This window comes from Nansenia antarctica, assembly GCF_963989245.1.
Source record: "Nansenia antarctica genome assembly, chromosome: 12".
Lineage (NCBI taxonomy): Eukaryota > Metazoa > Chordata > Actinopteri > Argentiniformes > Microstomatidae > Nansenia > Nansenia antarctica.
The window spans coordinates 15,141,071-15,160,885 of record NC_137682.1 but is presented as its reverse complement, the minus strand read 5'-3'; the positions used below and the strand labels follow the sequence as shown (position 1 = coordinate 15,160,885).

Genomic DNA, 19,815 nt, shown 5'->3' with positions numbered 1-19,815 from the left:
GGACTTTCTCTGAAGGTTGTGGATTGCCTGGTATCAGATACTCTGGTATTTGGAGGCGTACTTGAGAAGAGTCTCATGTTTGCTCTCTGGCCAATCCTGCCTGCTAGGTTTTCTTTGATTCTGACTTTAGTTAGAAACCACATACTACAGGCGAAAGCACGCAACGTTCCTCCGAGATCTATAAATATCCTGAAAGCATTAAACTCTAAAAGCATTACAATCACTCTCTCCCTGGAGTCTGGAGACTGCAGCCTCACACTGAAATACTGTATGTCTAATAAGAAAGGCCCTGGTCTCTAGACTGTCTGGAATCTCTCTATCAATTTATGACAATTTGGTGAGTGGGATTTGATGGTTTCTTGGAGTAGATATGTTTTACCCTATGAAAACATCACAACAAAACAGTTTCAGCATAAGCAATTTAAGTCATGGACCAATGAGCGAACATCTGCAAAGGCGCCCTACACATTTCAATAGGAGAGACAAGGCTTGGTTATCCTCACAGCTACCTGTGGGTGGTCACTGTGCCTTACATAGTCAATCAAGTCAAGGAAGCTCACACCAATTAGGATAATCCCATGTTTTGTTGACAGCCTCTTTAATATTGCCGTGGCAGCTGCAATGCTGCAGACACCAGATTAGGGAGTAAATCATGTTTCAGTGAGGCCCCCTCTTCATGCCAGCATATCCTTTTTGTCAGAGAGATGGCCAAATAATATAATAGTGAAGATGCTTTCTGTATGTAAGATTCTAGTATTTTAGACATTTACATAGATTAGAGGTGTCAGGTATTTCCATCATTTTTACGTAACTATTATTTCTAACGTGATCTCATTAATCATTTATACAACATTGTACTTAAATAATGCACCTGAAATCATAAAGATTGTTACGTGACAGTATCGCTGTCAGGGAAATGTATAAGCAATTAATACCAACACTAATTAGCAAACAAACCAGCCATCACCAGCCATCTTGTCACATAGTCCAGGTCCCTCAAGAACGGTTCAAGAGTTCTATGGATGTGCAGTATGAATATGAGTGAGAATTAATTAATATAAAAGTCAATAATCTTTGAATAAGGCATTAGGGAAAAAGGCAATATTTGAATTCACTGAGTTACTGAGTTACATTCCTCTGCCGCTCTGTTAGGATAACTCAACTTAATTTTGATGGCTCATACTCCTGGGCTATAGCGGCTTCTGTGTGTTGAGTTTTGATGTTCTGTCACAGTCTATACTATAAACTATAAATGCAATTTTAACACTTCATCATAATGAGCATTTAACTGTTGATGGAACAGGCTAAGGATCACAGAGGCTTTCGGTGTAATATGCAGAAGCATTTTTGTTTGTTTATTTCAGTATTTCAGAAGGAATAAAACTACATCCCCAAATGATTGCAAAAGCAACAGACAAATAATGTTTAGAGCTGGAGTTGGAAACTCTCAGGGGAGATGAAATATGAGATAGTTCTGACAGGGACTCTTTGCTTTTCCTCGGCTCGCCAGTTTTTATCTGTTGAAGATTAGATGAGGATGTGTGCATGTGCCTGGCACTGTGCTGCAGTGTTGAAGCCAGCCTGAGCACACCTCCAGAGAAAATGCTCAGCTCTGTGCTGCCTTAGCGTGGATGCCGCTCCTATCTGATCAGCCCTGTCTGGCGATGAATAAAACAGAACCTGTTTGGTCCTCAGACTCATATAGCACAGCACTAGGATACTGTATGTGCTTTACATAATGAGTAAAATATAAAACCCGATGAATTGTTATTCTTAATAATCACAATCTGATCTCAAAGCCATTTGTTTATGCTGAAATAATATTAGCAATATCTAGAACTCGCCATGATTATTTTGGGTGATCAACCTATGACAAATTACACTGACAATTCCAGATCACCGCTGTCTGAATATTCACTTGGAAAGTGCATTGGGGAACATTTCATTTTCAAACAAAATTCAACAGTAGGCTAGGACTAAAATAATCATAATAATCTTGATATAATAAAGTGGTCAAGTGAGAGAGTAAGAAGGACACACACAGAACACCACTGCTTTGTGGTTTTGGTTTACGGATCATCATACACATTTGTGAGTTGTATACTCCTTTTATTTATAATAATCTTGTCAGTAAGCTTTCTCCGTACATTGCTCTCTTCTCTCATCTCAGGCAGACTAAAATAACTGACACTAGCCCATATCAGTGTGTGTTGGTTCTGCATGGTTCTGCATGGTTCTATACTATATACAGTATGTTCATATACGCACATATCTTATAAAGACAATGTTTTTAAGTGCAAATTCAGGTTACTCGTGAACTATATTTAGCCTCTGGCAAGCATAGACCAAACATAAATAAATTGTGTATGGCAGCTTCATGCAAGCGCACCAAGAAACTCAAAAGCAACCTGTATAGCAAATGCCTGTTTGGATGTTGTAAGTGTACAGTAGGTAAAATGTGTGAATGCTTTTGTATTTACACAGTGATCAGTGACAGTTGTACTACTGTCATTGATGTTTACTTTGTAATAGTTATCATTCATATATGTAAATCAAGGGCTGTATTTCATTATTTGAAATGACTGGAAATCATACAGACTGTGGCTGTAATGTGTTTACCTGGTGCTTACATTTTTCAATTTGGGGAGTATAATCCAAAAATGAAAGGAGGGAGAGGGGAATGAAGAATTAGAAGAAAAAAAAAAATGATGATATATTGACAGACGGGAAAATGATTAGAAGTTTTCATCTCGGGGCTTGTCTGAAGTATGTCTCCACGAAGATGAAGAGAGAACGAATGAAGTGCAGATGAATGAAGGGAGGGAAGGAGAGAGGGAGGAAGGTGTGGAGGGAGGAGGGAGTCCAGGGGGGACAAACCTCCCCGGGCTGTCACAGGAGCTCACACTAATTAGCAAAGCAACCCCCTTTGAAGCAGTTTATCTCTATCACCATGTTTTAGAGGATGGGCAGGGGAAAAGACACATTTACAAAAACACACACATACACTCCTTGAATTCAGGCTCAAAACATTCTGAAGTCCCTAATTATATAAGCTGCAGACCCTTATGTAACATACTTCCCTTACACCAGACTATCTATAAAGCATGAGGGTTTGTATTTGGTTCACGGTGATTTAAACACAGTAACTTCCTGTACAGACTCACTTTATCTGGGCAAATGAAAAAGGGTAAAATGCAGCTAGCAGAGGGATGGATAGAATTACAAGAACGAGGTATATGGACATGGTCAGGTACTGTAGTAGTTAATCAGATTGTAGAACAAGCTGTGATTCCATATAGGCCAAGTGCTTAATAATAGGCCCAAATAATAATAATAATACATTTATTTTATAGCGCTTTTCTCAGTACTCAAAGACAATTTACATAAACAGTAAAAACAGTACAGACCTCAAAAAAGAGTATCAGGTACTGATAGACCAATGTAGGGGGAAAGGTACATTAAAAGCACGTTTAAAAGATGGGTTTTAAGAGAACATTTGAAGGAGGAGGGTGTGACAATAGCGAAACTGTCTTTTTCTTTTAAAAGTTTACATTTTTCACATAAGTAAGAAGGAAAATGGGGGCATCTGGGTATAGGAATAGGAGAGAAGCAAAGGTACAGAAATGGGGTGGTTGAGAATGGGTTGGACAACAGTAAGCTATTGATTATGTGACACTCACAATTGTGTTGTCACAATTTTGTATATTGTATTGTATTAATTTTGTATATTGTATTGTATTAATTTGGTAATTATTTGTTGCAATGTTCACCTCCCGCCAATAGAGGGCGATCTATCGGTACAATAAGACTGTTGCAGCGGGCTCGTGTCCTCAGATTACACAGCCTGCTAAACAAGCAATATGATCTCTCCTGTTTTATTTCGTCTTTCTACATAAAACAGGTGTGTAAAGTCACCAAGAAGGAAAACGTTTTGAGAACCAGATGTATAATAATATAAAGTGTTAGTTGATACAGTTATAGGTATTGTTATCCACTGAGGGGTGTATTCTGTCGAACTTTGCAAGTTCGCTAGCATTGAGGCTAGTGGCATGCTAATTTGCGTTGAGGGGGAGAGTGGTGATTCGCGCCAGTGTTAAGTGTTTCTTTTGTTTCGTTTTGGCTCCTGGGCTCATTGGGTTTGGTTTGTGAATCAGTTAGTATGTATGTATGTATGTATGTGTGTGTGTGTGTGTGTGTGTGTGTGTGTGTGTAATAAAAGTATAAGCTCACTTCAGTTACTGTTGGTAAGTGTAGCCTAGTTTTGTATGTAAATATGTAGTTTGCTGGACAGAGGCTGATATATTTTGAATATTGTGTTGAAGATAATAAAATATCATACTAAAATATAGATAATAAGATTATAGTGAACTGTAATAAAAACAGTAAGGAGCGTAACAGTTAGTGTTAATAGGTCAATGTATTGGTTTAGTATTGCATGAAGTGCAGGTAGAAATGTGATGTGTACGTGGTGTGATGTGTACATGGAAGTTTGTTGGGGTATGGTGATTGTTGGTTGGAAAGGATGGTTGTTGAGATGCATGGGGAACAATGAGAGTGCATAAAGAGAAGATTAATTTGATGTTAAGTAAATAAAGATTACACAGCCTGCTAAACAAGCAATATGATCTCTCCTGTTTTATTTCGTCTTTCTACATAAAACAGATCCCTATACGTTGCTGGCCCCGCCCCTTACCAAGGCGGGACCTGTAACAATTCTTGGCGCCCAACGTGGGGCGGGCATCAGATGACCGCCTGGGGATCCTCGTCCGTGCAACTACGAACGCAAGCCCACAAGTAGCCAGACCGGCTGACGTCCGCCTGGGGGAGCTCGTCGTCCGTGCAGCTACCAACCAAAGCCCATAAGTGAACTGACCAGCGTGGAGGAGCGAGGGGTGTGCGACTGAGGCAGCTAAGGTGACCAAGTGAGGAACCTGGCTGGAAGAGTGCAGCACTCCAAACTCAAAGACGTCTGGGACTGTGAACAGTAAAGATGGACGGAGATGGCAAGGTAACCGCAGGTGGCGACGAAAGAAAGAAACTGGTGTGGCAGATAAAGAAGTCACCTCACCAGCGGTCACTCTACCTATAGGAACAGAACGCAGTCCTGCTGATACGTCAACACCTGTTAAAGCAACACCAACATCTCACCCTGTTAGAGTTGAACAAAGCAGTGCAGACACATCTCAAGTTGAGTTAATTAACAGACCAACAACTGAGTACCAGACTCTGATGGCTAACTACGAGGCTTTAGGGAGAAGGCTAGCTGAATTTACAGTGAATCAGCCTCTCACACCCGCACTACATAGCCAACACCCTCTGAGTACTAGTCACACACCTACCGGCACCATGAGTGACAATGTTGTCTCCATGAGAGATTTACCATTACTACGCAGAGAATTTAAGATTCAAGGCGGGCAGGTTGGCGACAGTACATCAGACATAGGGTTTAACAGTCTATGCAAACAGATAGATGAGGGTATCAGAGTCAAACATACAGAGAATGAAGTTATTCAAGGCGTGTTACGCATAGTTAAACCAGGACAGTATAAAGATATGCTCATCAACAAAGATGACCTGACTATCAGCGAACTTAAAGGCTTCCTACGCTGGCATATGAGCGAGAAGAGTGGCAGCGAGCTCTTTCAAGAGTTAATGAGCACAAAGCAAAATGAACAGGAGAGCCCCCAACAGTTCCTATACAGAATGATGGGCCTGAAACAAAAGGTTCTCTTCGCGTCAAAACAGGCCAACACAGACATTGAGTATGAGCCTCGCACAGTCCTGAATGTGTTCCTACGTACAGTCCACCAAGGTCTCCTCCCGAAACACAGTGATGTCCGTACTGAACTCAAGCCATTCCTGTCCGACTGTACTGTTACTGATGAAACTCTCTTGAGACAGGTGAACAAAATATGCAGCGAGGAGAGTGAGAGACAGCGGCGACTGGGCTACGGCGCCCGCCAAAAGGTAACCACTGCTCACAGCGCACAACTGGAACCAAACGTGCCTCCTGAACCAAAACAAAAGAGCAAGGACAACCTGCTACATGAACTCTGTGCCAAACTCGATGCTTTGACCAAAGTGGTCGACACTCTTAAAGACACAAGAGCCCCTCCTGAACATGCACGTCAGCGGCAGGTTGCCCAAACTGAGTACCAGAGAACACCCAGACAGCCTGAGTACCAGAGAACACCCAGACAATTTGGGTGCCCGAGCTGTGTGGCAGCGGGTAACAGATGTGGTCACTGTTTCGTCTGTGGGGAAGAGGGCCACAGAGCCGTCGGCTGCCTGAAGAGGAGAGGGGGGCAGGAACAGAGCAGAGGTCCATCCTCCCGACCACCGGCAGGCGCGCACGCCATGGGCAGCCACCAAGTACAAGGCTCCACAGTGGCCGAGCGGAGAACAGGAGACACTGACCGAGCGAACGCCAGGAGTGCAGCCTCCACCTTCACAGCTCAGGAGGTACAGACCCATGAGAGACTGGTCCAGCTAGTGGGGAAGAAGTGCACCATCAATTGCTACATACACAGCTATGCGGTGGAAGCCCTCCTGGACACTGGGGCCCAAGTAAGCATTCTAGACCGTCAGTGGGTGAAGACATACCTCTCTGATCACAAGATACGGCCGTTGTCTGAGCTCACAGGACAAGTATCTCTGGAAGTGGTTGGCATCAATGGCGAACCCTTACCATATGATGGTTGGGTGGGGGTGATGGTGAACCTCCCTGGCAGTGACCCAGACCTAGCAGTACAAGTGCCCTTCCTCGTGAGCAGCGTGTCCATGGAGCGGCCCCTGATCGGGTTCAACGTGATCAAGCAGCTAATCCTGGGACCAAAGGAGGGCACTGAAATCATACCCGCAATAGCACGCCTACTGCGTGGAGCTCTGAACATCCAGGAGGACCAAGTAACTGCCTTGGTCAACTTCGTCCAGACACAACCTACAAGTGATGGTGATGGGCGCTATGGCGTGGTGAAGGTGGGACCTGGGGACGTCGTCATCCCGCCGGGACAGGTCAGACATGTGAAGTGCAAGGTGCCCCCCAACTTCGACACCGTCAATTCACTAGTGCTCTTCGAACCAAATGAGGAAAATGCCCAGCTACAGCAGCTCGATGTTGGCGATGGTCTTGTACAGATTGAGGGACTGGACAGACCCTACGTGAGTCCCCATCGGCAACTACACGAAACATAACATGACACTGCCTCACAAAATGGTCCTAGGGAGCATCCAAGCAATCTCCAAGATTGTCCAGACAGCAGGGCAGGAAAATGAGGAGCTACGGATGGGAGTGGAAGTTGGCAGTGTCCAGTCCTCAGCAGGCCCACCATCTGGCAAAGGAGATGTGGCAGTGAAGTGGGATCCACCAGTCGATGTGAGCCACTTAAGTGAGGAGCAACAGGAGGTTGCAAAGAAAATGATGCGTGAAGAGTCAAACGCATTCGCCCGGAACGACGATGACATGGGGTGTATACCCAGCCTGGAAATGACCCTCGCACTCAAGGATAACACTCCAGTTCAAAGGTCATATACCTCCATTCCAAAACCGCTGTACCAAGAGGTCAAGGAGTACATCGAGGACCTGCTCGCCAAAGGCTGGATCATCAAGTCCAAATCTCCATACTCCAGCCCCAGTCGTATGTGTACGAAAAAAAGATGGCACCCTCAGGCTCTGTACTGACTACAGACTGCTGAACCAGCGCACCATACCTGACCGACACCCCCTGCCGAGAATCCAGGACATCACTGACACCCTGGGAGGATACAGTTGGTTCTCGATCCTCGACCAAGGGAAGGCATACCATCAAGGGTTCATAGCAGAGGGATCACGCCACCTGACGGCCTTCGTGACACTCTGGGGACTCTACGAATGGGTACGTATACCCTTCGGACTAACCAACGCCCCAGCGGCGTTCCAAAGGAGTATGGAAGAAATGCTGGCGTCCCTGCGTGATGAGTGCTGCATCCCGTACCTGGACGACATTCTGTGCTTCGCCCGGACCTTCGAAGACCATGTGGAAGGCCTAAGAAAGGTCCTGAGAGCCCTGCAGCGTCACGGGGTCAAGCTCCGACCCGCCAAGTGTGAGCTGTTTAAGCCGGAGGTGAGGTATGTGGGACGGCTGGTCTCCGCCGAGGGAGTAAGAATCGACCCCAAAGACCTGGCAGCTGTGACCTCCCTCAGAGATACACCACCGACCACTGTTGGAGATGTGCGGAGGATCGTGGGATTCCTGAGTTTGGATTTCCCGCATCGCGGCACCCATCTATGAGCTGCTGCAAGTGCACCACAGCCTAACAGAAGAGACATCGGCGAGACGCCGGAGAGAGAAGGGGAAAGGAGCACAGTTACCATCAAAGACACCAGTAGAATGGACTGCGAAACATCACGAGGCCCTCTGTAAGCTCATCAATGTGCTGGTAACTCCACCTGTGCTGGCGTACCCGGACTTTGACCTGCCATTTGTTCTACACACAGATGCATCAGAGAAGGACTTGGAGCTGTCCTGTACCAGCGCCAGGATGGTAGACCCAGAGTCCTCGGATATGGCTCGCGGACTCTCTCACCTGCGGAAAGAAACTACCGACTCCACTCAGGAAAACTTGAATTCCTCGCATTGAAGTGGGCAGTCTGCGAAAAGTTTAGAGATTACCTGTACTATGCGCCGCATTTCACCATCTATACCGACAACAATACCCCTGGGTGTATTCTGTTTGGAGAAGCTGGGAGGTTTCCTTTCCTGGAGGCTCCAGGGATCTCAGCATCGGTTCTGTCAGGTTTATATCCAGACACCCTTTGTTCTGAGTTTCCACTGCTGTCTATATCTGTGTCTAGAGGAGCCAACTCCATGTAATAATAATAATAATAACTTTATTTATATAGCACTTTACGTCAAAGTGCTTTACAAGTACAATAGGTAAAAAACAACACATTTTAAACAATATAAAAACAGCTATTTCAATTTTAAAAACACACAATTTCGCTCCACAAATATAAAAGGTAAAAACTAAAATTTTAAACAAATTTAAAAACAACTATTTCAATTTAAAAACACACATAAATTACAACAGCACAAAAAAACAGCCTATGACATGTAGACAACGCAAAACAGGTGGGTCTTTAGCTTATTTTTAAACACTTTTACTGATTATGCCTGTCTGATATCCAGTGGAAGACGGTTCCAGAGAGTTGGTGCCCGGAAAGAGAACGCACGCTCACCGATTGTCTTTCTTCTAACCCTAGGAATAATGAGCAGGGCAGAGCCTTGTGAGCGCAGAGCCCTTGAGGGCACATATGGGACGAGAAGGTCCTTTAAATAAGAAGGAGCAGTGCCATTTATAGCTTTGTATGTTAACAGGAGCAACTTGAAATCCGCTCTAACATGGACAGGGAGCCAATGAAGGGAGGCCAGCACTGGTGAGATATGGTCGTATTTCTTGGACCCAGTCAAAATGCGAGCTGCAGCATTTTGGACCATTTGTATGCCATGGAAGCTCTTTTTTGGCAATCCCGACAAAAGGACATTACAATAATCTAATCTGGATGTCACAAAAGAATGGATCAGAACCTCAGCATCTTCAAAAGAAAGGATTGATGTCAATGTCATTTTCACCTCTCTCTAAATCTGAGGCATTCAATATCCTTCTGAACTTTGGTTTGGATAAGCTCTCATCCTGCTTGCTTGGAGGACTCAATGGTTTCTTGGATGATGTTTGTCGTCCGCTATTTCTGGAAATGGTTGAGTCACTGGCATTGCACGATGGTCCAGCCACAGCACGCTGGCCTATTAGATTCAAACATTTTCCATTCTGATCGTCGCCTGTGCTTTTCACAGTAAAACTTGAAAATGGCACCAGTAACCTGGTCTACACTAACGCTTTCCTCCTTCTTTTCACAGATGAGACAGAACATCTTAGAAGGCGTTTCTCTGTTGTGGTGTTCAGATGTGTCTGAATCCCCTTGGTATGGTGACAGTCTACCCACTGCAACGATGGCTTCTTTTAACTGAGGATCATGCTTCTTACAGTACAACATAAAGGTCCCCTTTTCAGTGTCCACTCTGTTGATGGCCCCGTCTTCTACTGCACAGGGGTAGTGGTAGGACCTCTTACAGATTTTCAGCTCACACCCCACAGTGGCACCAGATTTCTTACACCTGGAGCACTTCAGTTTAACTCCCCTCTTCATCTCCTTCTTGACATCTTCCACAGAGAAACCAAATAAGTCATCAAACTCTGGTGAGTTCTCAGCCAGGAGTATCCACTCTTCACAGCCAGCTCCGGGTCAGTCAGCTCTCCTTCATAAGGGCCATAGTGTGTTCCTACAGCCAGGCTGGGTCCAGAGCTGAACACCCCCAGGCCGGCACCAGGGATGCCTGAGGTCCTCACCACCAGACCAGGGGGCAAGGTGAGCCTGGCCCTGTCTGCAGCCCCCAGGGGGGCGGGGCTGTCTGGGATGAAGAGGGGGGGGCCGTGCACCTCACACTCCTCAAGGAAGAAGTCCTGGCACTCCTCACAGTAGAGGTAGTGGTCATCCTTCGGTACCTCCTCTTCCGTGTAGGAGACCCTGGGTCGGTCTCTCAGGCTCCCGCCCCTGGTGTAAGTGTTCATCTTCACGTCGGCTGTCTCTCTCCCCAACCACTCTCCCTTAGACAGGCCCGAGGTTGATGGTTGACAGGAAATAGAAAACAAGGAAAAGTAGCGGGAGAGGAATGGAAGAGACTGAATGCAAAAAGATGGATGAGGAGGAAGCGAACAAAGGGACAACAAGCTGTGATGTATTGTCAACATTGTCATAGTGGGAGCTGTTAGGCACGACGCATAGTGGAGTGCTGGCAAACCCCTACCAAGTGACAATATTAACGATTAATCACGGCTTTAAGGGCATTGTAGCTTTCATGCCGTTCCACAACAAATCTGAAAATTGGGACAAGAAAACTATTCGTTAAATATTTATTTTGTTATAGATTCTACCCTGCGCTGAGAAATACAGTTCCCAAAACTACAAATGTTGCCAAGGGAACGTGATAAACAAATCTACTGCGGCATATGAATATCCTCACAGGTGATTTAACTGTGATATTATCGTTATTAAATCATGGCTTCAAACACGTCTTGGACAATCACAATGCTTGTTCTGTTCAAACCTTTGTAAAATACGATTTATCTTGCTGTGTGGCATCAATCCCCTACAACTTGGTTACCATGGATTCCAGCCCATTGGAGCCTGGAGCCAAGGATGGTGATGACTAGGGGTGTAACGGATCACGGAAATTCCGTGATCCGTTCGGATCGCCCTCCACGGTTCGGAACGCATGTGTACCGCGGATCAATAGCAAAATGTAACCGGTAGAAGAACAATCATGTGCGCTTTATTCTCACTCTCTGCATGCGTACTGACAACAACATTCATTCACTCATCTCTGTCCCACTTATATCACGTCATATCACCCGCTAAGCAGCCTGGGTGATTGTGTAAACACACAAAAAAAGTACTCTGTTACGTACTCACTCCACGTGAAGCTGGGAATCCACAGCAACAAGTATCATGGCGAGTGCTAGCAACGTTGGCGAACTGGAAAGGCCTCCCTCGTCATTGAAATCACATGTATGGGAGCACTTTGGCTTCCCTGTCACTTATAATAATGATGGAAGGAGGGAGGTCGATAAGAAAGTTACGGTGTGTAGGCATTGTGCCACGCGGAAATCTTATGAGGCAGGCAATACGTCAAGCATGGCCAAACATTTAACGCGACATCACCCTGGTGTGTTGATGACGGGGGGCAAGAAAAAAGTAGCTCAACAACAACTTCTCCAAACGTCATTTAAACAAACGATTCCTGCAGACTCAGACCGGGCTAAAGCCATTACCAATTCAATTGGGAAGTTTATCGCGGCAGACATGAGGCCATACTCCGTTGTGGAGAACAGAGGGTTTCAAAATATGATCAATGTGCTTGAGCCACGTTACAAAATCCCCTCGCGCCCCCACTTCAGTGAGAAGGTTGTGCCCGACCTCTTTGAAAAGAACAGGATCCTAATTGTCGGCGAATTAGCAAATGCATCCTCTGTTGCCCTCACCACAGACGGGTGGACCTCCCGTGCAACGCAAAGCTACGTGACCGTGACGGCTCACTTCATCACAGCAGAGTGGGAGATGCGCAGTCCCGTGCTGCAGACGCGCGCACTCTATGAGAGTCACACAGGTACCAATCTTGCGCAGATCCTGACAGGAGCAGTAGCAGAGTGGAAGCTAGAGAGACCCAATATAAATATCCCAGTCACCACAGATAATGCCAAGAACCAAGCAAATGCAGTGATAGAAGCTGGACTGGGGCCACAGATAGAGTGCTTTGCACATTCCATTAATTTAGCATCCCAAAGGGGAATCTCTGTCAACCGGATGGACCGCCTCCTTGGGAGGATCAGGAAGGTTGTTTCCTATTTCCACAGGAGCACAACAGCCGCTCATTTGCTTAAGACCAAGCAAGAAATGCTACAGCTACCAACCCACAAGCTCATACAGGATGTCACAACAAGATGGAACTCCACCTATGACATGATGGAGCGCTATCTGGAGCAGCAGGCAGCTGTATACTCTGCACTGACAGACAAGACCCTGAAAAGAAATGTCAAAGACATTGTCACCTTGTCTGATGGTGACGTGAAAGTGGCAGAAGAGGTCCTCCAAGTGCTCAAACCCCTAAAGATGATAACAACTCTGATGAGCACTGAAACAGCACCATCTGTGTCCATGATCCTACCTCTGAAAACAAGGATTCTACAATCCATGGCCCCAGATGAGCAAGACAGCAACATCACTGGAGATGTCAAGGCTGCCATTAGAGGGGACCTGAGTCCCAGATACACTGACCCCCCTCTACAGGACTACCTTCATCGATCTACTGCACTGGACCCAAGGTTCAAGTCGCTGTCTCACCTAGACCCTACCCTACGTCAGAGGACATACAGCGATCTCATCACTGAGATTATGGGCACTGAAGAAAAGGTAAATATATATATAAACGTTTTTTTTACCTAATATTTAATTACTTAAATAATAAATACTGCAATTATTTTAGTCTATGCCATTTTGGATTTAGATAATAATGTATGTTATTGCTACAATTATAGTTCTATGAAATATGAAAATAAATGATTAGTTAGATTAATAGATCGATTCCTTTTTTCTGCAGGGTCAAGCCACAGAGCTGCCAGGAGAAGACGCAGAGCCAGATGCATTTCCTCCACAAAAGAAGTCAGCCATGCAGGAGCTTTTTGGGGAGACCTTTGTGAGCAGCATGGACATAGTCCAGACGTTTGCCAACACCATTGAGGAGGAGGTGTCATCCTACAAGGTAGCAAGCAGCATTCCACTGGATGGTGATCCACTGGCATGGTGGAAAAGGAATGAGGATAAATACCCTCACGTTGCCATGATGGCAAGACGCTACCTGGCTGTGCCGGCTACTTCAGTTCCTAGCGAGAGGGTGTTCTCCACAGCAGGAGACATAGTGACTGCAAATAGGTCTGCCCTCTCCCCAGACAATGTGGACATCCTCATCTTTTTGAAAATGAATATGAAGAAGTTATAAGCTTGAGGCTGCTTTGCTTTATTTACTTTTTTTTCTTACCATGTTTAAAGGATTTCACTTTATTATTTAGGTAAAGTTAGGTTTCACTTGGCAACCAGATTGCAGCAGTGATGTTATATATATGTTGTTATATATATATATGTTGTTATATATAGATGTTATATATATGTGATATATATATATATCAGTTTTGACATCTTGAATGTTGTTTTTTTGTTTCACACATTAAAAGTGGTGTTTTTACAGAATTCAAGGAAAATTTTGTTTTTATTAAAATATATATATGTTTTGTGTTGATCCGAAAAATGATCCGATCCGTGACTCAAAATCCGTGACACGATCCGATCCGTGAGTTAGGTGATCCGTTACACCCCTAGTGATGACTCATCAATTTAATTAGTAACCCCTGAGTAACATCATCATGGCATTTCTGTGCCATTGTCATTACATTTTACTTCAAGTCAAAGAAAGAATGCCATAAAGCAAATCCATTGATAGCTTACAACAGCGCCAATAGGCGGCCCGCGGGCCACATCCGTCTGGTATTTCTTTTTTGAGGGGTGGGGGACACTAGTGCGACTTATAGTCCGGAAAACTACGGTATGTGGATGTGTGTACTGTGCTGTAAAGTACTTTGTATTTTGAATATAGCAGGCTATAGTCTTTACAGACAATGAGGTTAGGTTTCCATGAAATGGTTATTGTGTGTAAACTTGGTATGTTCCAAGGGGGCGGGGCTTAGAGTTTAAGAGGGGCCTCAGAGTAAACCCTGGGGAGTTGGAAATCTGGGAGAGCCAGGATGCTGTTGTTTGTCTACTTGCTGTTCTTGTCTGCACTGGGTAAATAAAACACCTTGCATTGAAAATGCTGCTGCACCTCTGCCATCATTATTGACAAAAGGAACCAGTGGTAGTACCACTCTTGTGACAGCCAAGCTCTCTTATAATGTTTATATATGGCAACTCGTCTCATTAGACCAAAGCCTTCTGTCACATGGACACATGTACCCCCCACACACACACATAAAGTACAAGTAAGCAAATACCTCAAACTCATAATATGCCTTCCCACCCCCCACATCACATACAATTACAATTCAGACATTCCTACATAGAGAAAGTAGAGACTAACAATACACACTGAGGCTGTCGCTCCAATAGTACTCCCCTACGGGGGGAGGAAGAGGAGCACAGAGACAAAGAGCATGGTCAATAATTCAGAGCTCTTACTGCAATCCATTACACTGCATTTATTATAGATCATAGTCAGGACCACGCCACACAAACTTGAACAGCAACTCCTGATCTGACTAGCAACACATCTCACACACACACTATCACATTATCAACAACTCTGAAGACAGATGGTTCTGTCAATGGCCTGCGCTCTGAGGGTGATAAAACAAGATGTATCTCGGGTACCAGTCACAAGAAACACTGGTAAGACTTCTCAGTTTCACTTCAACCGAAAGCAATTACTTGTTTGATCAATTGATAGGGTAAAACTTAAGTTGTGAATGAATCGCGAGCGTCAATGTAAGTAAGTATGTAAAGCTTGATTTATATAGCACCTTTCATACAAGAAATGCAGCTCAAAGTGCTTTACAACAGGAATAAGAACATGAAGTGAATATAAAAACATATACAAGCATAGAATGAATGAACAGTAAAAAGAAAAGGTAAAGATCTAACATTCCATATCCCTTTCATCTCCCTACCTTACACAGTCTTTCTGTACTTCTCACTGGCTTTCCACCAGCACCACAAACATCCGTTTTTGGAAAAGGTCTGTCTCAGTCTCTGTGTACGTTCTCAGTCTCTGTACGTTCTCAGTCTCTATACGTTCTCAGTCTCTGTGTACGTTCTCAGATGTTCTCAGTCTCTGTGTACGTTCTCAGTCTCTGTATACGTTCTCAGTCTCTGTGTACGTTCTCAGTCTCTGTATACGTTCTCAGTCTCTGTATACGTTCCCAGTCTCTGTGTAAGTTCTCAGTCTCTGCTGGACCTTGCACCAAAAATCCAACTACTCAGTATCAACATTACAGTTTCTTTCTTTTGCACAATGCACAATCACCTCTTTCTCAACTAGTCAGTCTGTGTACGTGAATATAAAAGCAGGGGAAAACAGTAAAAAGAAAAGGTAAAGAAAATACAATAAAAATTAATTTTAAAAAGGGCTAGTTGAGAAAACGTTTAAAGTGCAGTATCTGGCAAATGAGCAGTAGGCAGGTGCAGATGAGCTAGTTGAAAGCTATATTGAAGAAGTGCGTTTTTAGCTTTCTTTAAAAAAATATTTAGTGAGCTGGCTTCCCTGATCTCTAAAGGTCATGTGTTCCAAAGCTTTGGGGCATAGTTGGCAAAGGCTGCACTCCCAATCTTCTTCTGACTGTTGCTGGGAACCTCTAATAAACTTGTGATAGATGATCTTAGTGTTCTTGAGGGCACATAGTTGACAAGGGAATTAGCAATGTACTTTGGCTCTCGCCCATTAAGGGCTTTGTATATGGAAGGAGGAGGACCTTAAAATCAACCCTACATGTTACTGACAGCCAGTGCAGAGTAGCTAGGACCAGAGTAATGTTCTCTCTCCTCTTGGTTCTAGTTAGAAGTCGAGCTGCAGAGTTTTGAATGAGCTGAAGTCTTGCAGTAGTTTTGTTTAGGAAGGCCAGTAAAAAGTGTGTTACAGTAGTCGAGCCGGTTTGAAACAAAGGCAAGAATCAGTTTTTCAGCATCTTTTTGCATTTTTTTTACTTTAGCAATGTTTCTAAGGTGGAAGAATGATGTTTTCGTCACCTTGTTAATATGGGACTTGAAGCAAAGGTCTGAGTCGAAAATAACACTTAGGGCCGGTTTCACTGACGAGGCTTAAGCCTAATCCTAGACTAAAAAGCATCTTCAATGGAGATGTTACATTGAAAGTGTGATTTACTATAGACTTGTAACCTCAGGTTTAATCCATGATGTCAGTTTCCCCAGATTATTTTGCTTTAGGGCCAATCAGTAGGACTTCAGTTTTGTCCTCGTTTAGCTTCAAGAAGGTATTGCTCATCCATTTACTTATTGCTAGAAGACAGTTCATAATGGAGTTTATAGCTGAAGTATCATTTGGTTCAGCAGAAATGTACAGTTGCGTGTCATCGGCATAGCTGTGGAAACATACATTGTGCTCTCTAATGATGTCCCCGAGTGGTAACATGTATAGTGAGAATAGTAGTGGACCAAGGCAGCTCCCTTGTGCAACTCCTTGTCATATTTCTCAGATACATGATCTCCAAGCTTGACATAGAACTTTCTCCCTGTAATGTATGTTCTGAACCAATTTAACACGCTGCCAGAAAGACCAACTAACTCTTCAAGATGATTGATTAGGATATCATGGTCGATCGTATTGAACGCTGCACTTAGAGATCTAATAGGACGAGAATTGAGACCTTATTTGCATCAGAGTTTAGTCTGAGATCACTCACTATTTTAGTAAGAGCAGTTTCAGTGCTGTGATATGTTCTAAAACCTGATTGAAATTCCTCCATGACATTGTTTTCTTTGAGAAATGAGTTTATTTGTAATGAAACTTCCTTCTCAAGTATCTTACTAATGAATGTGAGGTTGGATATCGGTCTGTAGTTTTTCAGTGCATCGGCGTCGAGGTTGGGTTTCTTTAATAGCGGTCTTACAACAGCTGTTTTGTAGGCATCTGGGAAGATGCCTGTTTGAAGTGACATATTTATGATCTTCAGGACATGATTTGAGACACTATCAAACACCCACTTTTCTATGACACTACTGATGACGTATCAGGGTCTTGAAGGGTTGTCCCATTTCATAGGGAAAGATTTCAACCTCCAAAGTGAGGGGCACTCCAAAACGAGCCATAGGGGTAGGGAAGGGAATCGGGATTGGGCCAAAGACAGTGATCGTCTGCTCTTCCAGTGTGAATGGTGATCAATGCCCCCCTCTCTCAGCCCGGAATACCTATTTACAGTTGAACAAGCATGTTCTGGTGGACACCCTGAAGAAATTGCGCCTTGCTTGTTGTCAATTCCTTTGCTATTGTAATGCATACCAGAGTGTAACGTAATGTTAACTTGTGTTAGTTGGTCATGAAACCACTTGTGTAGAGTCTGCTTCATCAAGCCCATAACCATCTGAAGTTGTCATGGGGAATGAATGTGTCTTTATTCGTAACCCGTCCATTTCTTTGTCTATACTTCAGTGTTTTTATCCCAATTTTTCAGAAGGATGGATGGAGGGGTGGATGGAGGGGTGGATGGATGGATGGATGGAAGGATGGATGGATGGATGGATGGATCATAAAGTGAAATAGACTCACTTCCATACTGGTCAAGTTACAGCGATGAGTTCCTGCAAACCACCCACTGCTCGAGCACTGGTCAATGTCCACATCCTGTAGGTTCACATCCACTCGAACAACACCCCTGTTCAGGAGAGAGGGGTGTTAAAAAGAGAGTGAAAGAGAGTGTGTAACACAGGGAAGTGTGTGTGTGTGTGTGTGTGTGTGTGTGTGTGTGTGTGTGTGTGTGTGTGTGTGTGTGTGTGTGTGTGTGTGTGTGCGTGTGTGTGTGTGTGTGTGTGTGTAGGGGATTTAAGGATAAAGGGTGCAAGGTCTATTTCTGGAGTGACTATTTAGAAAAATATATTTTTTAATAAAAACATACAGCCATTACAGCAAACTAGTTACATTACATTAACAAATGACATCTGTTATGTATTAAGATCAATAATAATGTATCAAATGTTCTCTAAAGAACACTATAATAATTTACATTTGACAATACAGTCTGTATTGTTTTTGTGTATAGGTTATCTGCCTATAATTCCTCTGGATTCAAATGTTGGTTTACTGAACTCTATAAGTGTTCTCAACCCACTTCCCACGTGGTGTGTAAACGTTTGTTCCAGCCCGGTACTTCACGCCTGATTCAATTGATATACTAATCATCAAGCCCTTGATGAGTTGAATTGGTGTGTTTTTGAAGAACAGTGCTTTTAATGGAGAGAGAAAGACATTGCCTTTTATCTTGACTGTTTGGAATTGAAGTTGTAAAACTGAATCCTCAGCCTATTCTAATAGCCATTATTCCACTCTGGCTGTTCTTACCATATAACTGTATCCGACCCAATGTTTTCAGATCTGCGAGGAGGATTCAACAAGGGACAAATGATATGGGCTTGGACATGGGGAAATGATATGGGCTAGTTATTAAATAAACTAGGCTGCCAGTTTTTCTTCTCACCTTGTTCCGAAAGCCTGTGGAAATTCGAGGCAGAAGTGCGTTAGTGAGGGATGGCGACCAGTGCTTGCCACACACCCAATCAGTCAATAGGCAGGTTTTCACTGATCCCTACATGGGTAGTGTTCCAACAATAACATACATTTTCAAAAATATAGCTTGCAAGCAATGTTAGCCATGTTGATTGTTTAATATGGACTAATTTGCTCTTTTCAAGAGTAATGAAAAGTGGAGGGGGTTGTAGTGATCGAAACATCACTTCTGATGTTGTCAAAGACAAAATTATTACTCGCAGCCAGAGCTCCATTCCAACAGAATTGGATAATAACAATGTATCCAGACCTTGAAGAGGCATGAGAACAACGTAATTTGGAAGTATGGCTAAGCGAGATTACCCTCTAACTCCCAATAAACACACAACAAACTACAACAAATGCCAATAATAGCCGGGCCACTAATGATATTAAAGGAAATAATCTCTGTTGATAATAGCAGATGATTAGTCCCATATTATGAAAAAAGCATGAAACTGTTTCAGTGCTTGCTATACATTTGGGTGTCTACTAACACAGAAACTGTGAAATAAAGCAATTTGGTCCGTTTTTTGTGGATTGCGTATTTCAGAAAACATGCAATTCAATAAGTTATTCAGATATGCCTCTCAGACTTACGTCACACTGGGGTAGAGTGTAGTCGGTGCGTATTGACATTGTATTTAAATCGGGTGCTGTGTTGAACATTTCCCTCACCATGTTCATCCGTCTGCTACATTCAAAGGGAAACTGATTGTTTCCATGTGAATGGTTTTGGATTGCTTGTTTTGTGGGGAGCCCAAGAATATTTGGTTTTTAATTTGATTCCCCCGGTACTGTGTGTTTTTTAGCAGCACTGCCACACAGAAAACCACTGATGATTTTTTGACCCGTGAAACAGTCCGGCGAGAAAGGTTGGAGAAAAGGGGCATTTAGAGCC

The 19,815-nt window shown here is 43.8% G+C and overlaps 1 protein-coding gene across 1 annotated transcript in view; it reads right to left on the bottom strand.

Annotated features, from left to right (window-relative positions):
* gpr158b (G protein-coupled receptor 158b) overlaps positions 1–19,815 on the bottom strand; it is a gene marked incomplete at both ends in the record, with an annotated part of 61,275 nt that overhangs the window by 28,990 nt on the left and 12,470 nt on the right. Inside the window, one exon of the mRNA XM_080543551.1 lies at positions 17,922–18,027. Within this exon, the coding sequence (XP_080399677.1) occupies positions 17,922–18,027 (106 nt within the window). The remainder of the gene's footprint in view (positions 1–17,921; positions 18,028–19,815) is intronic.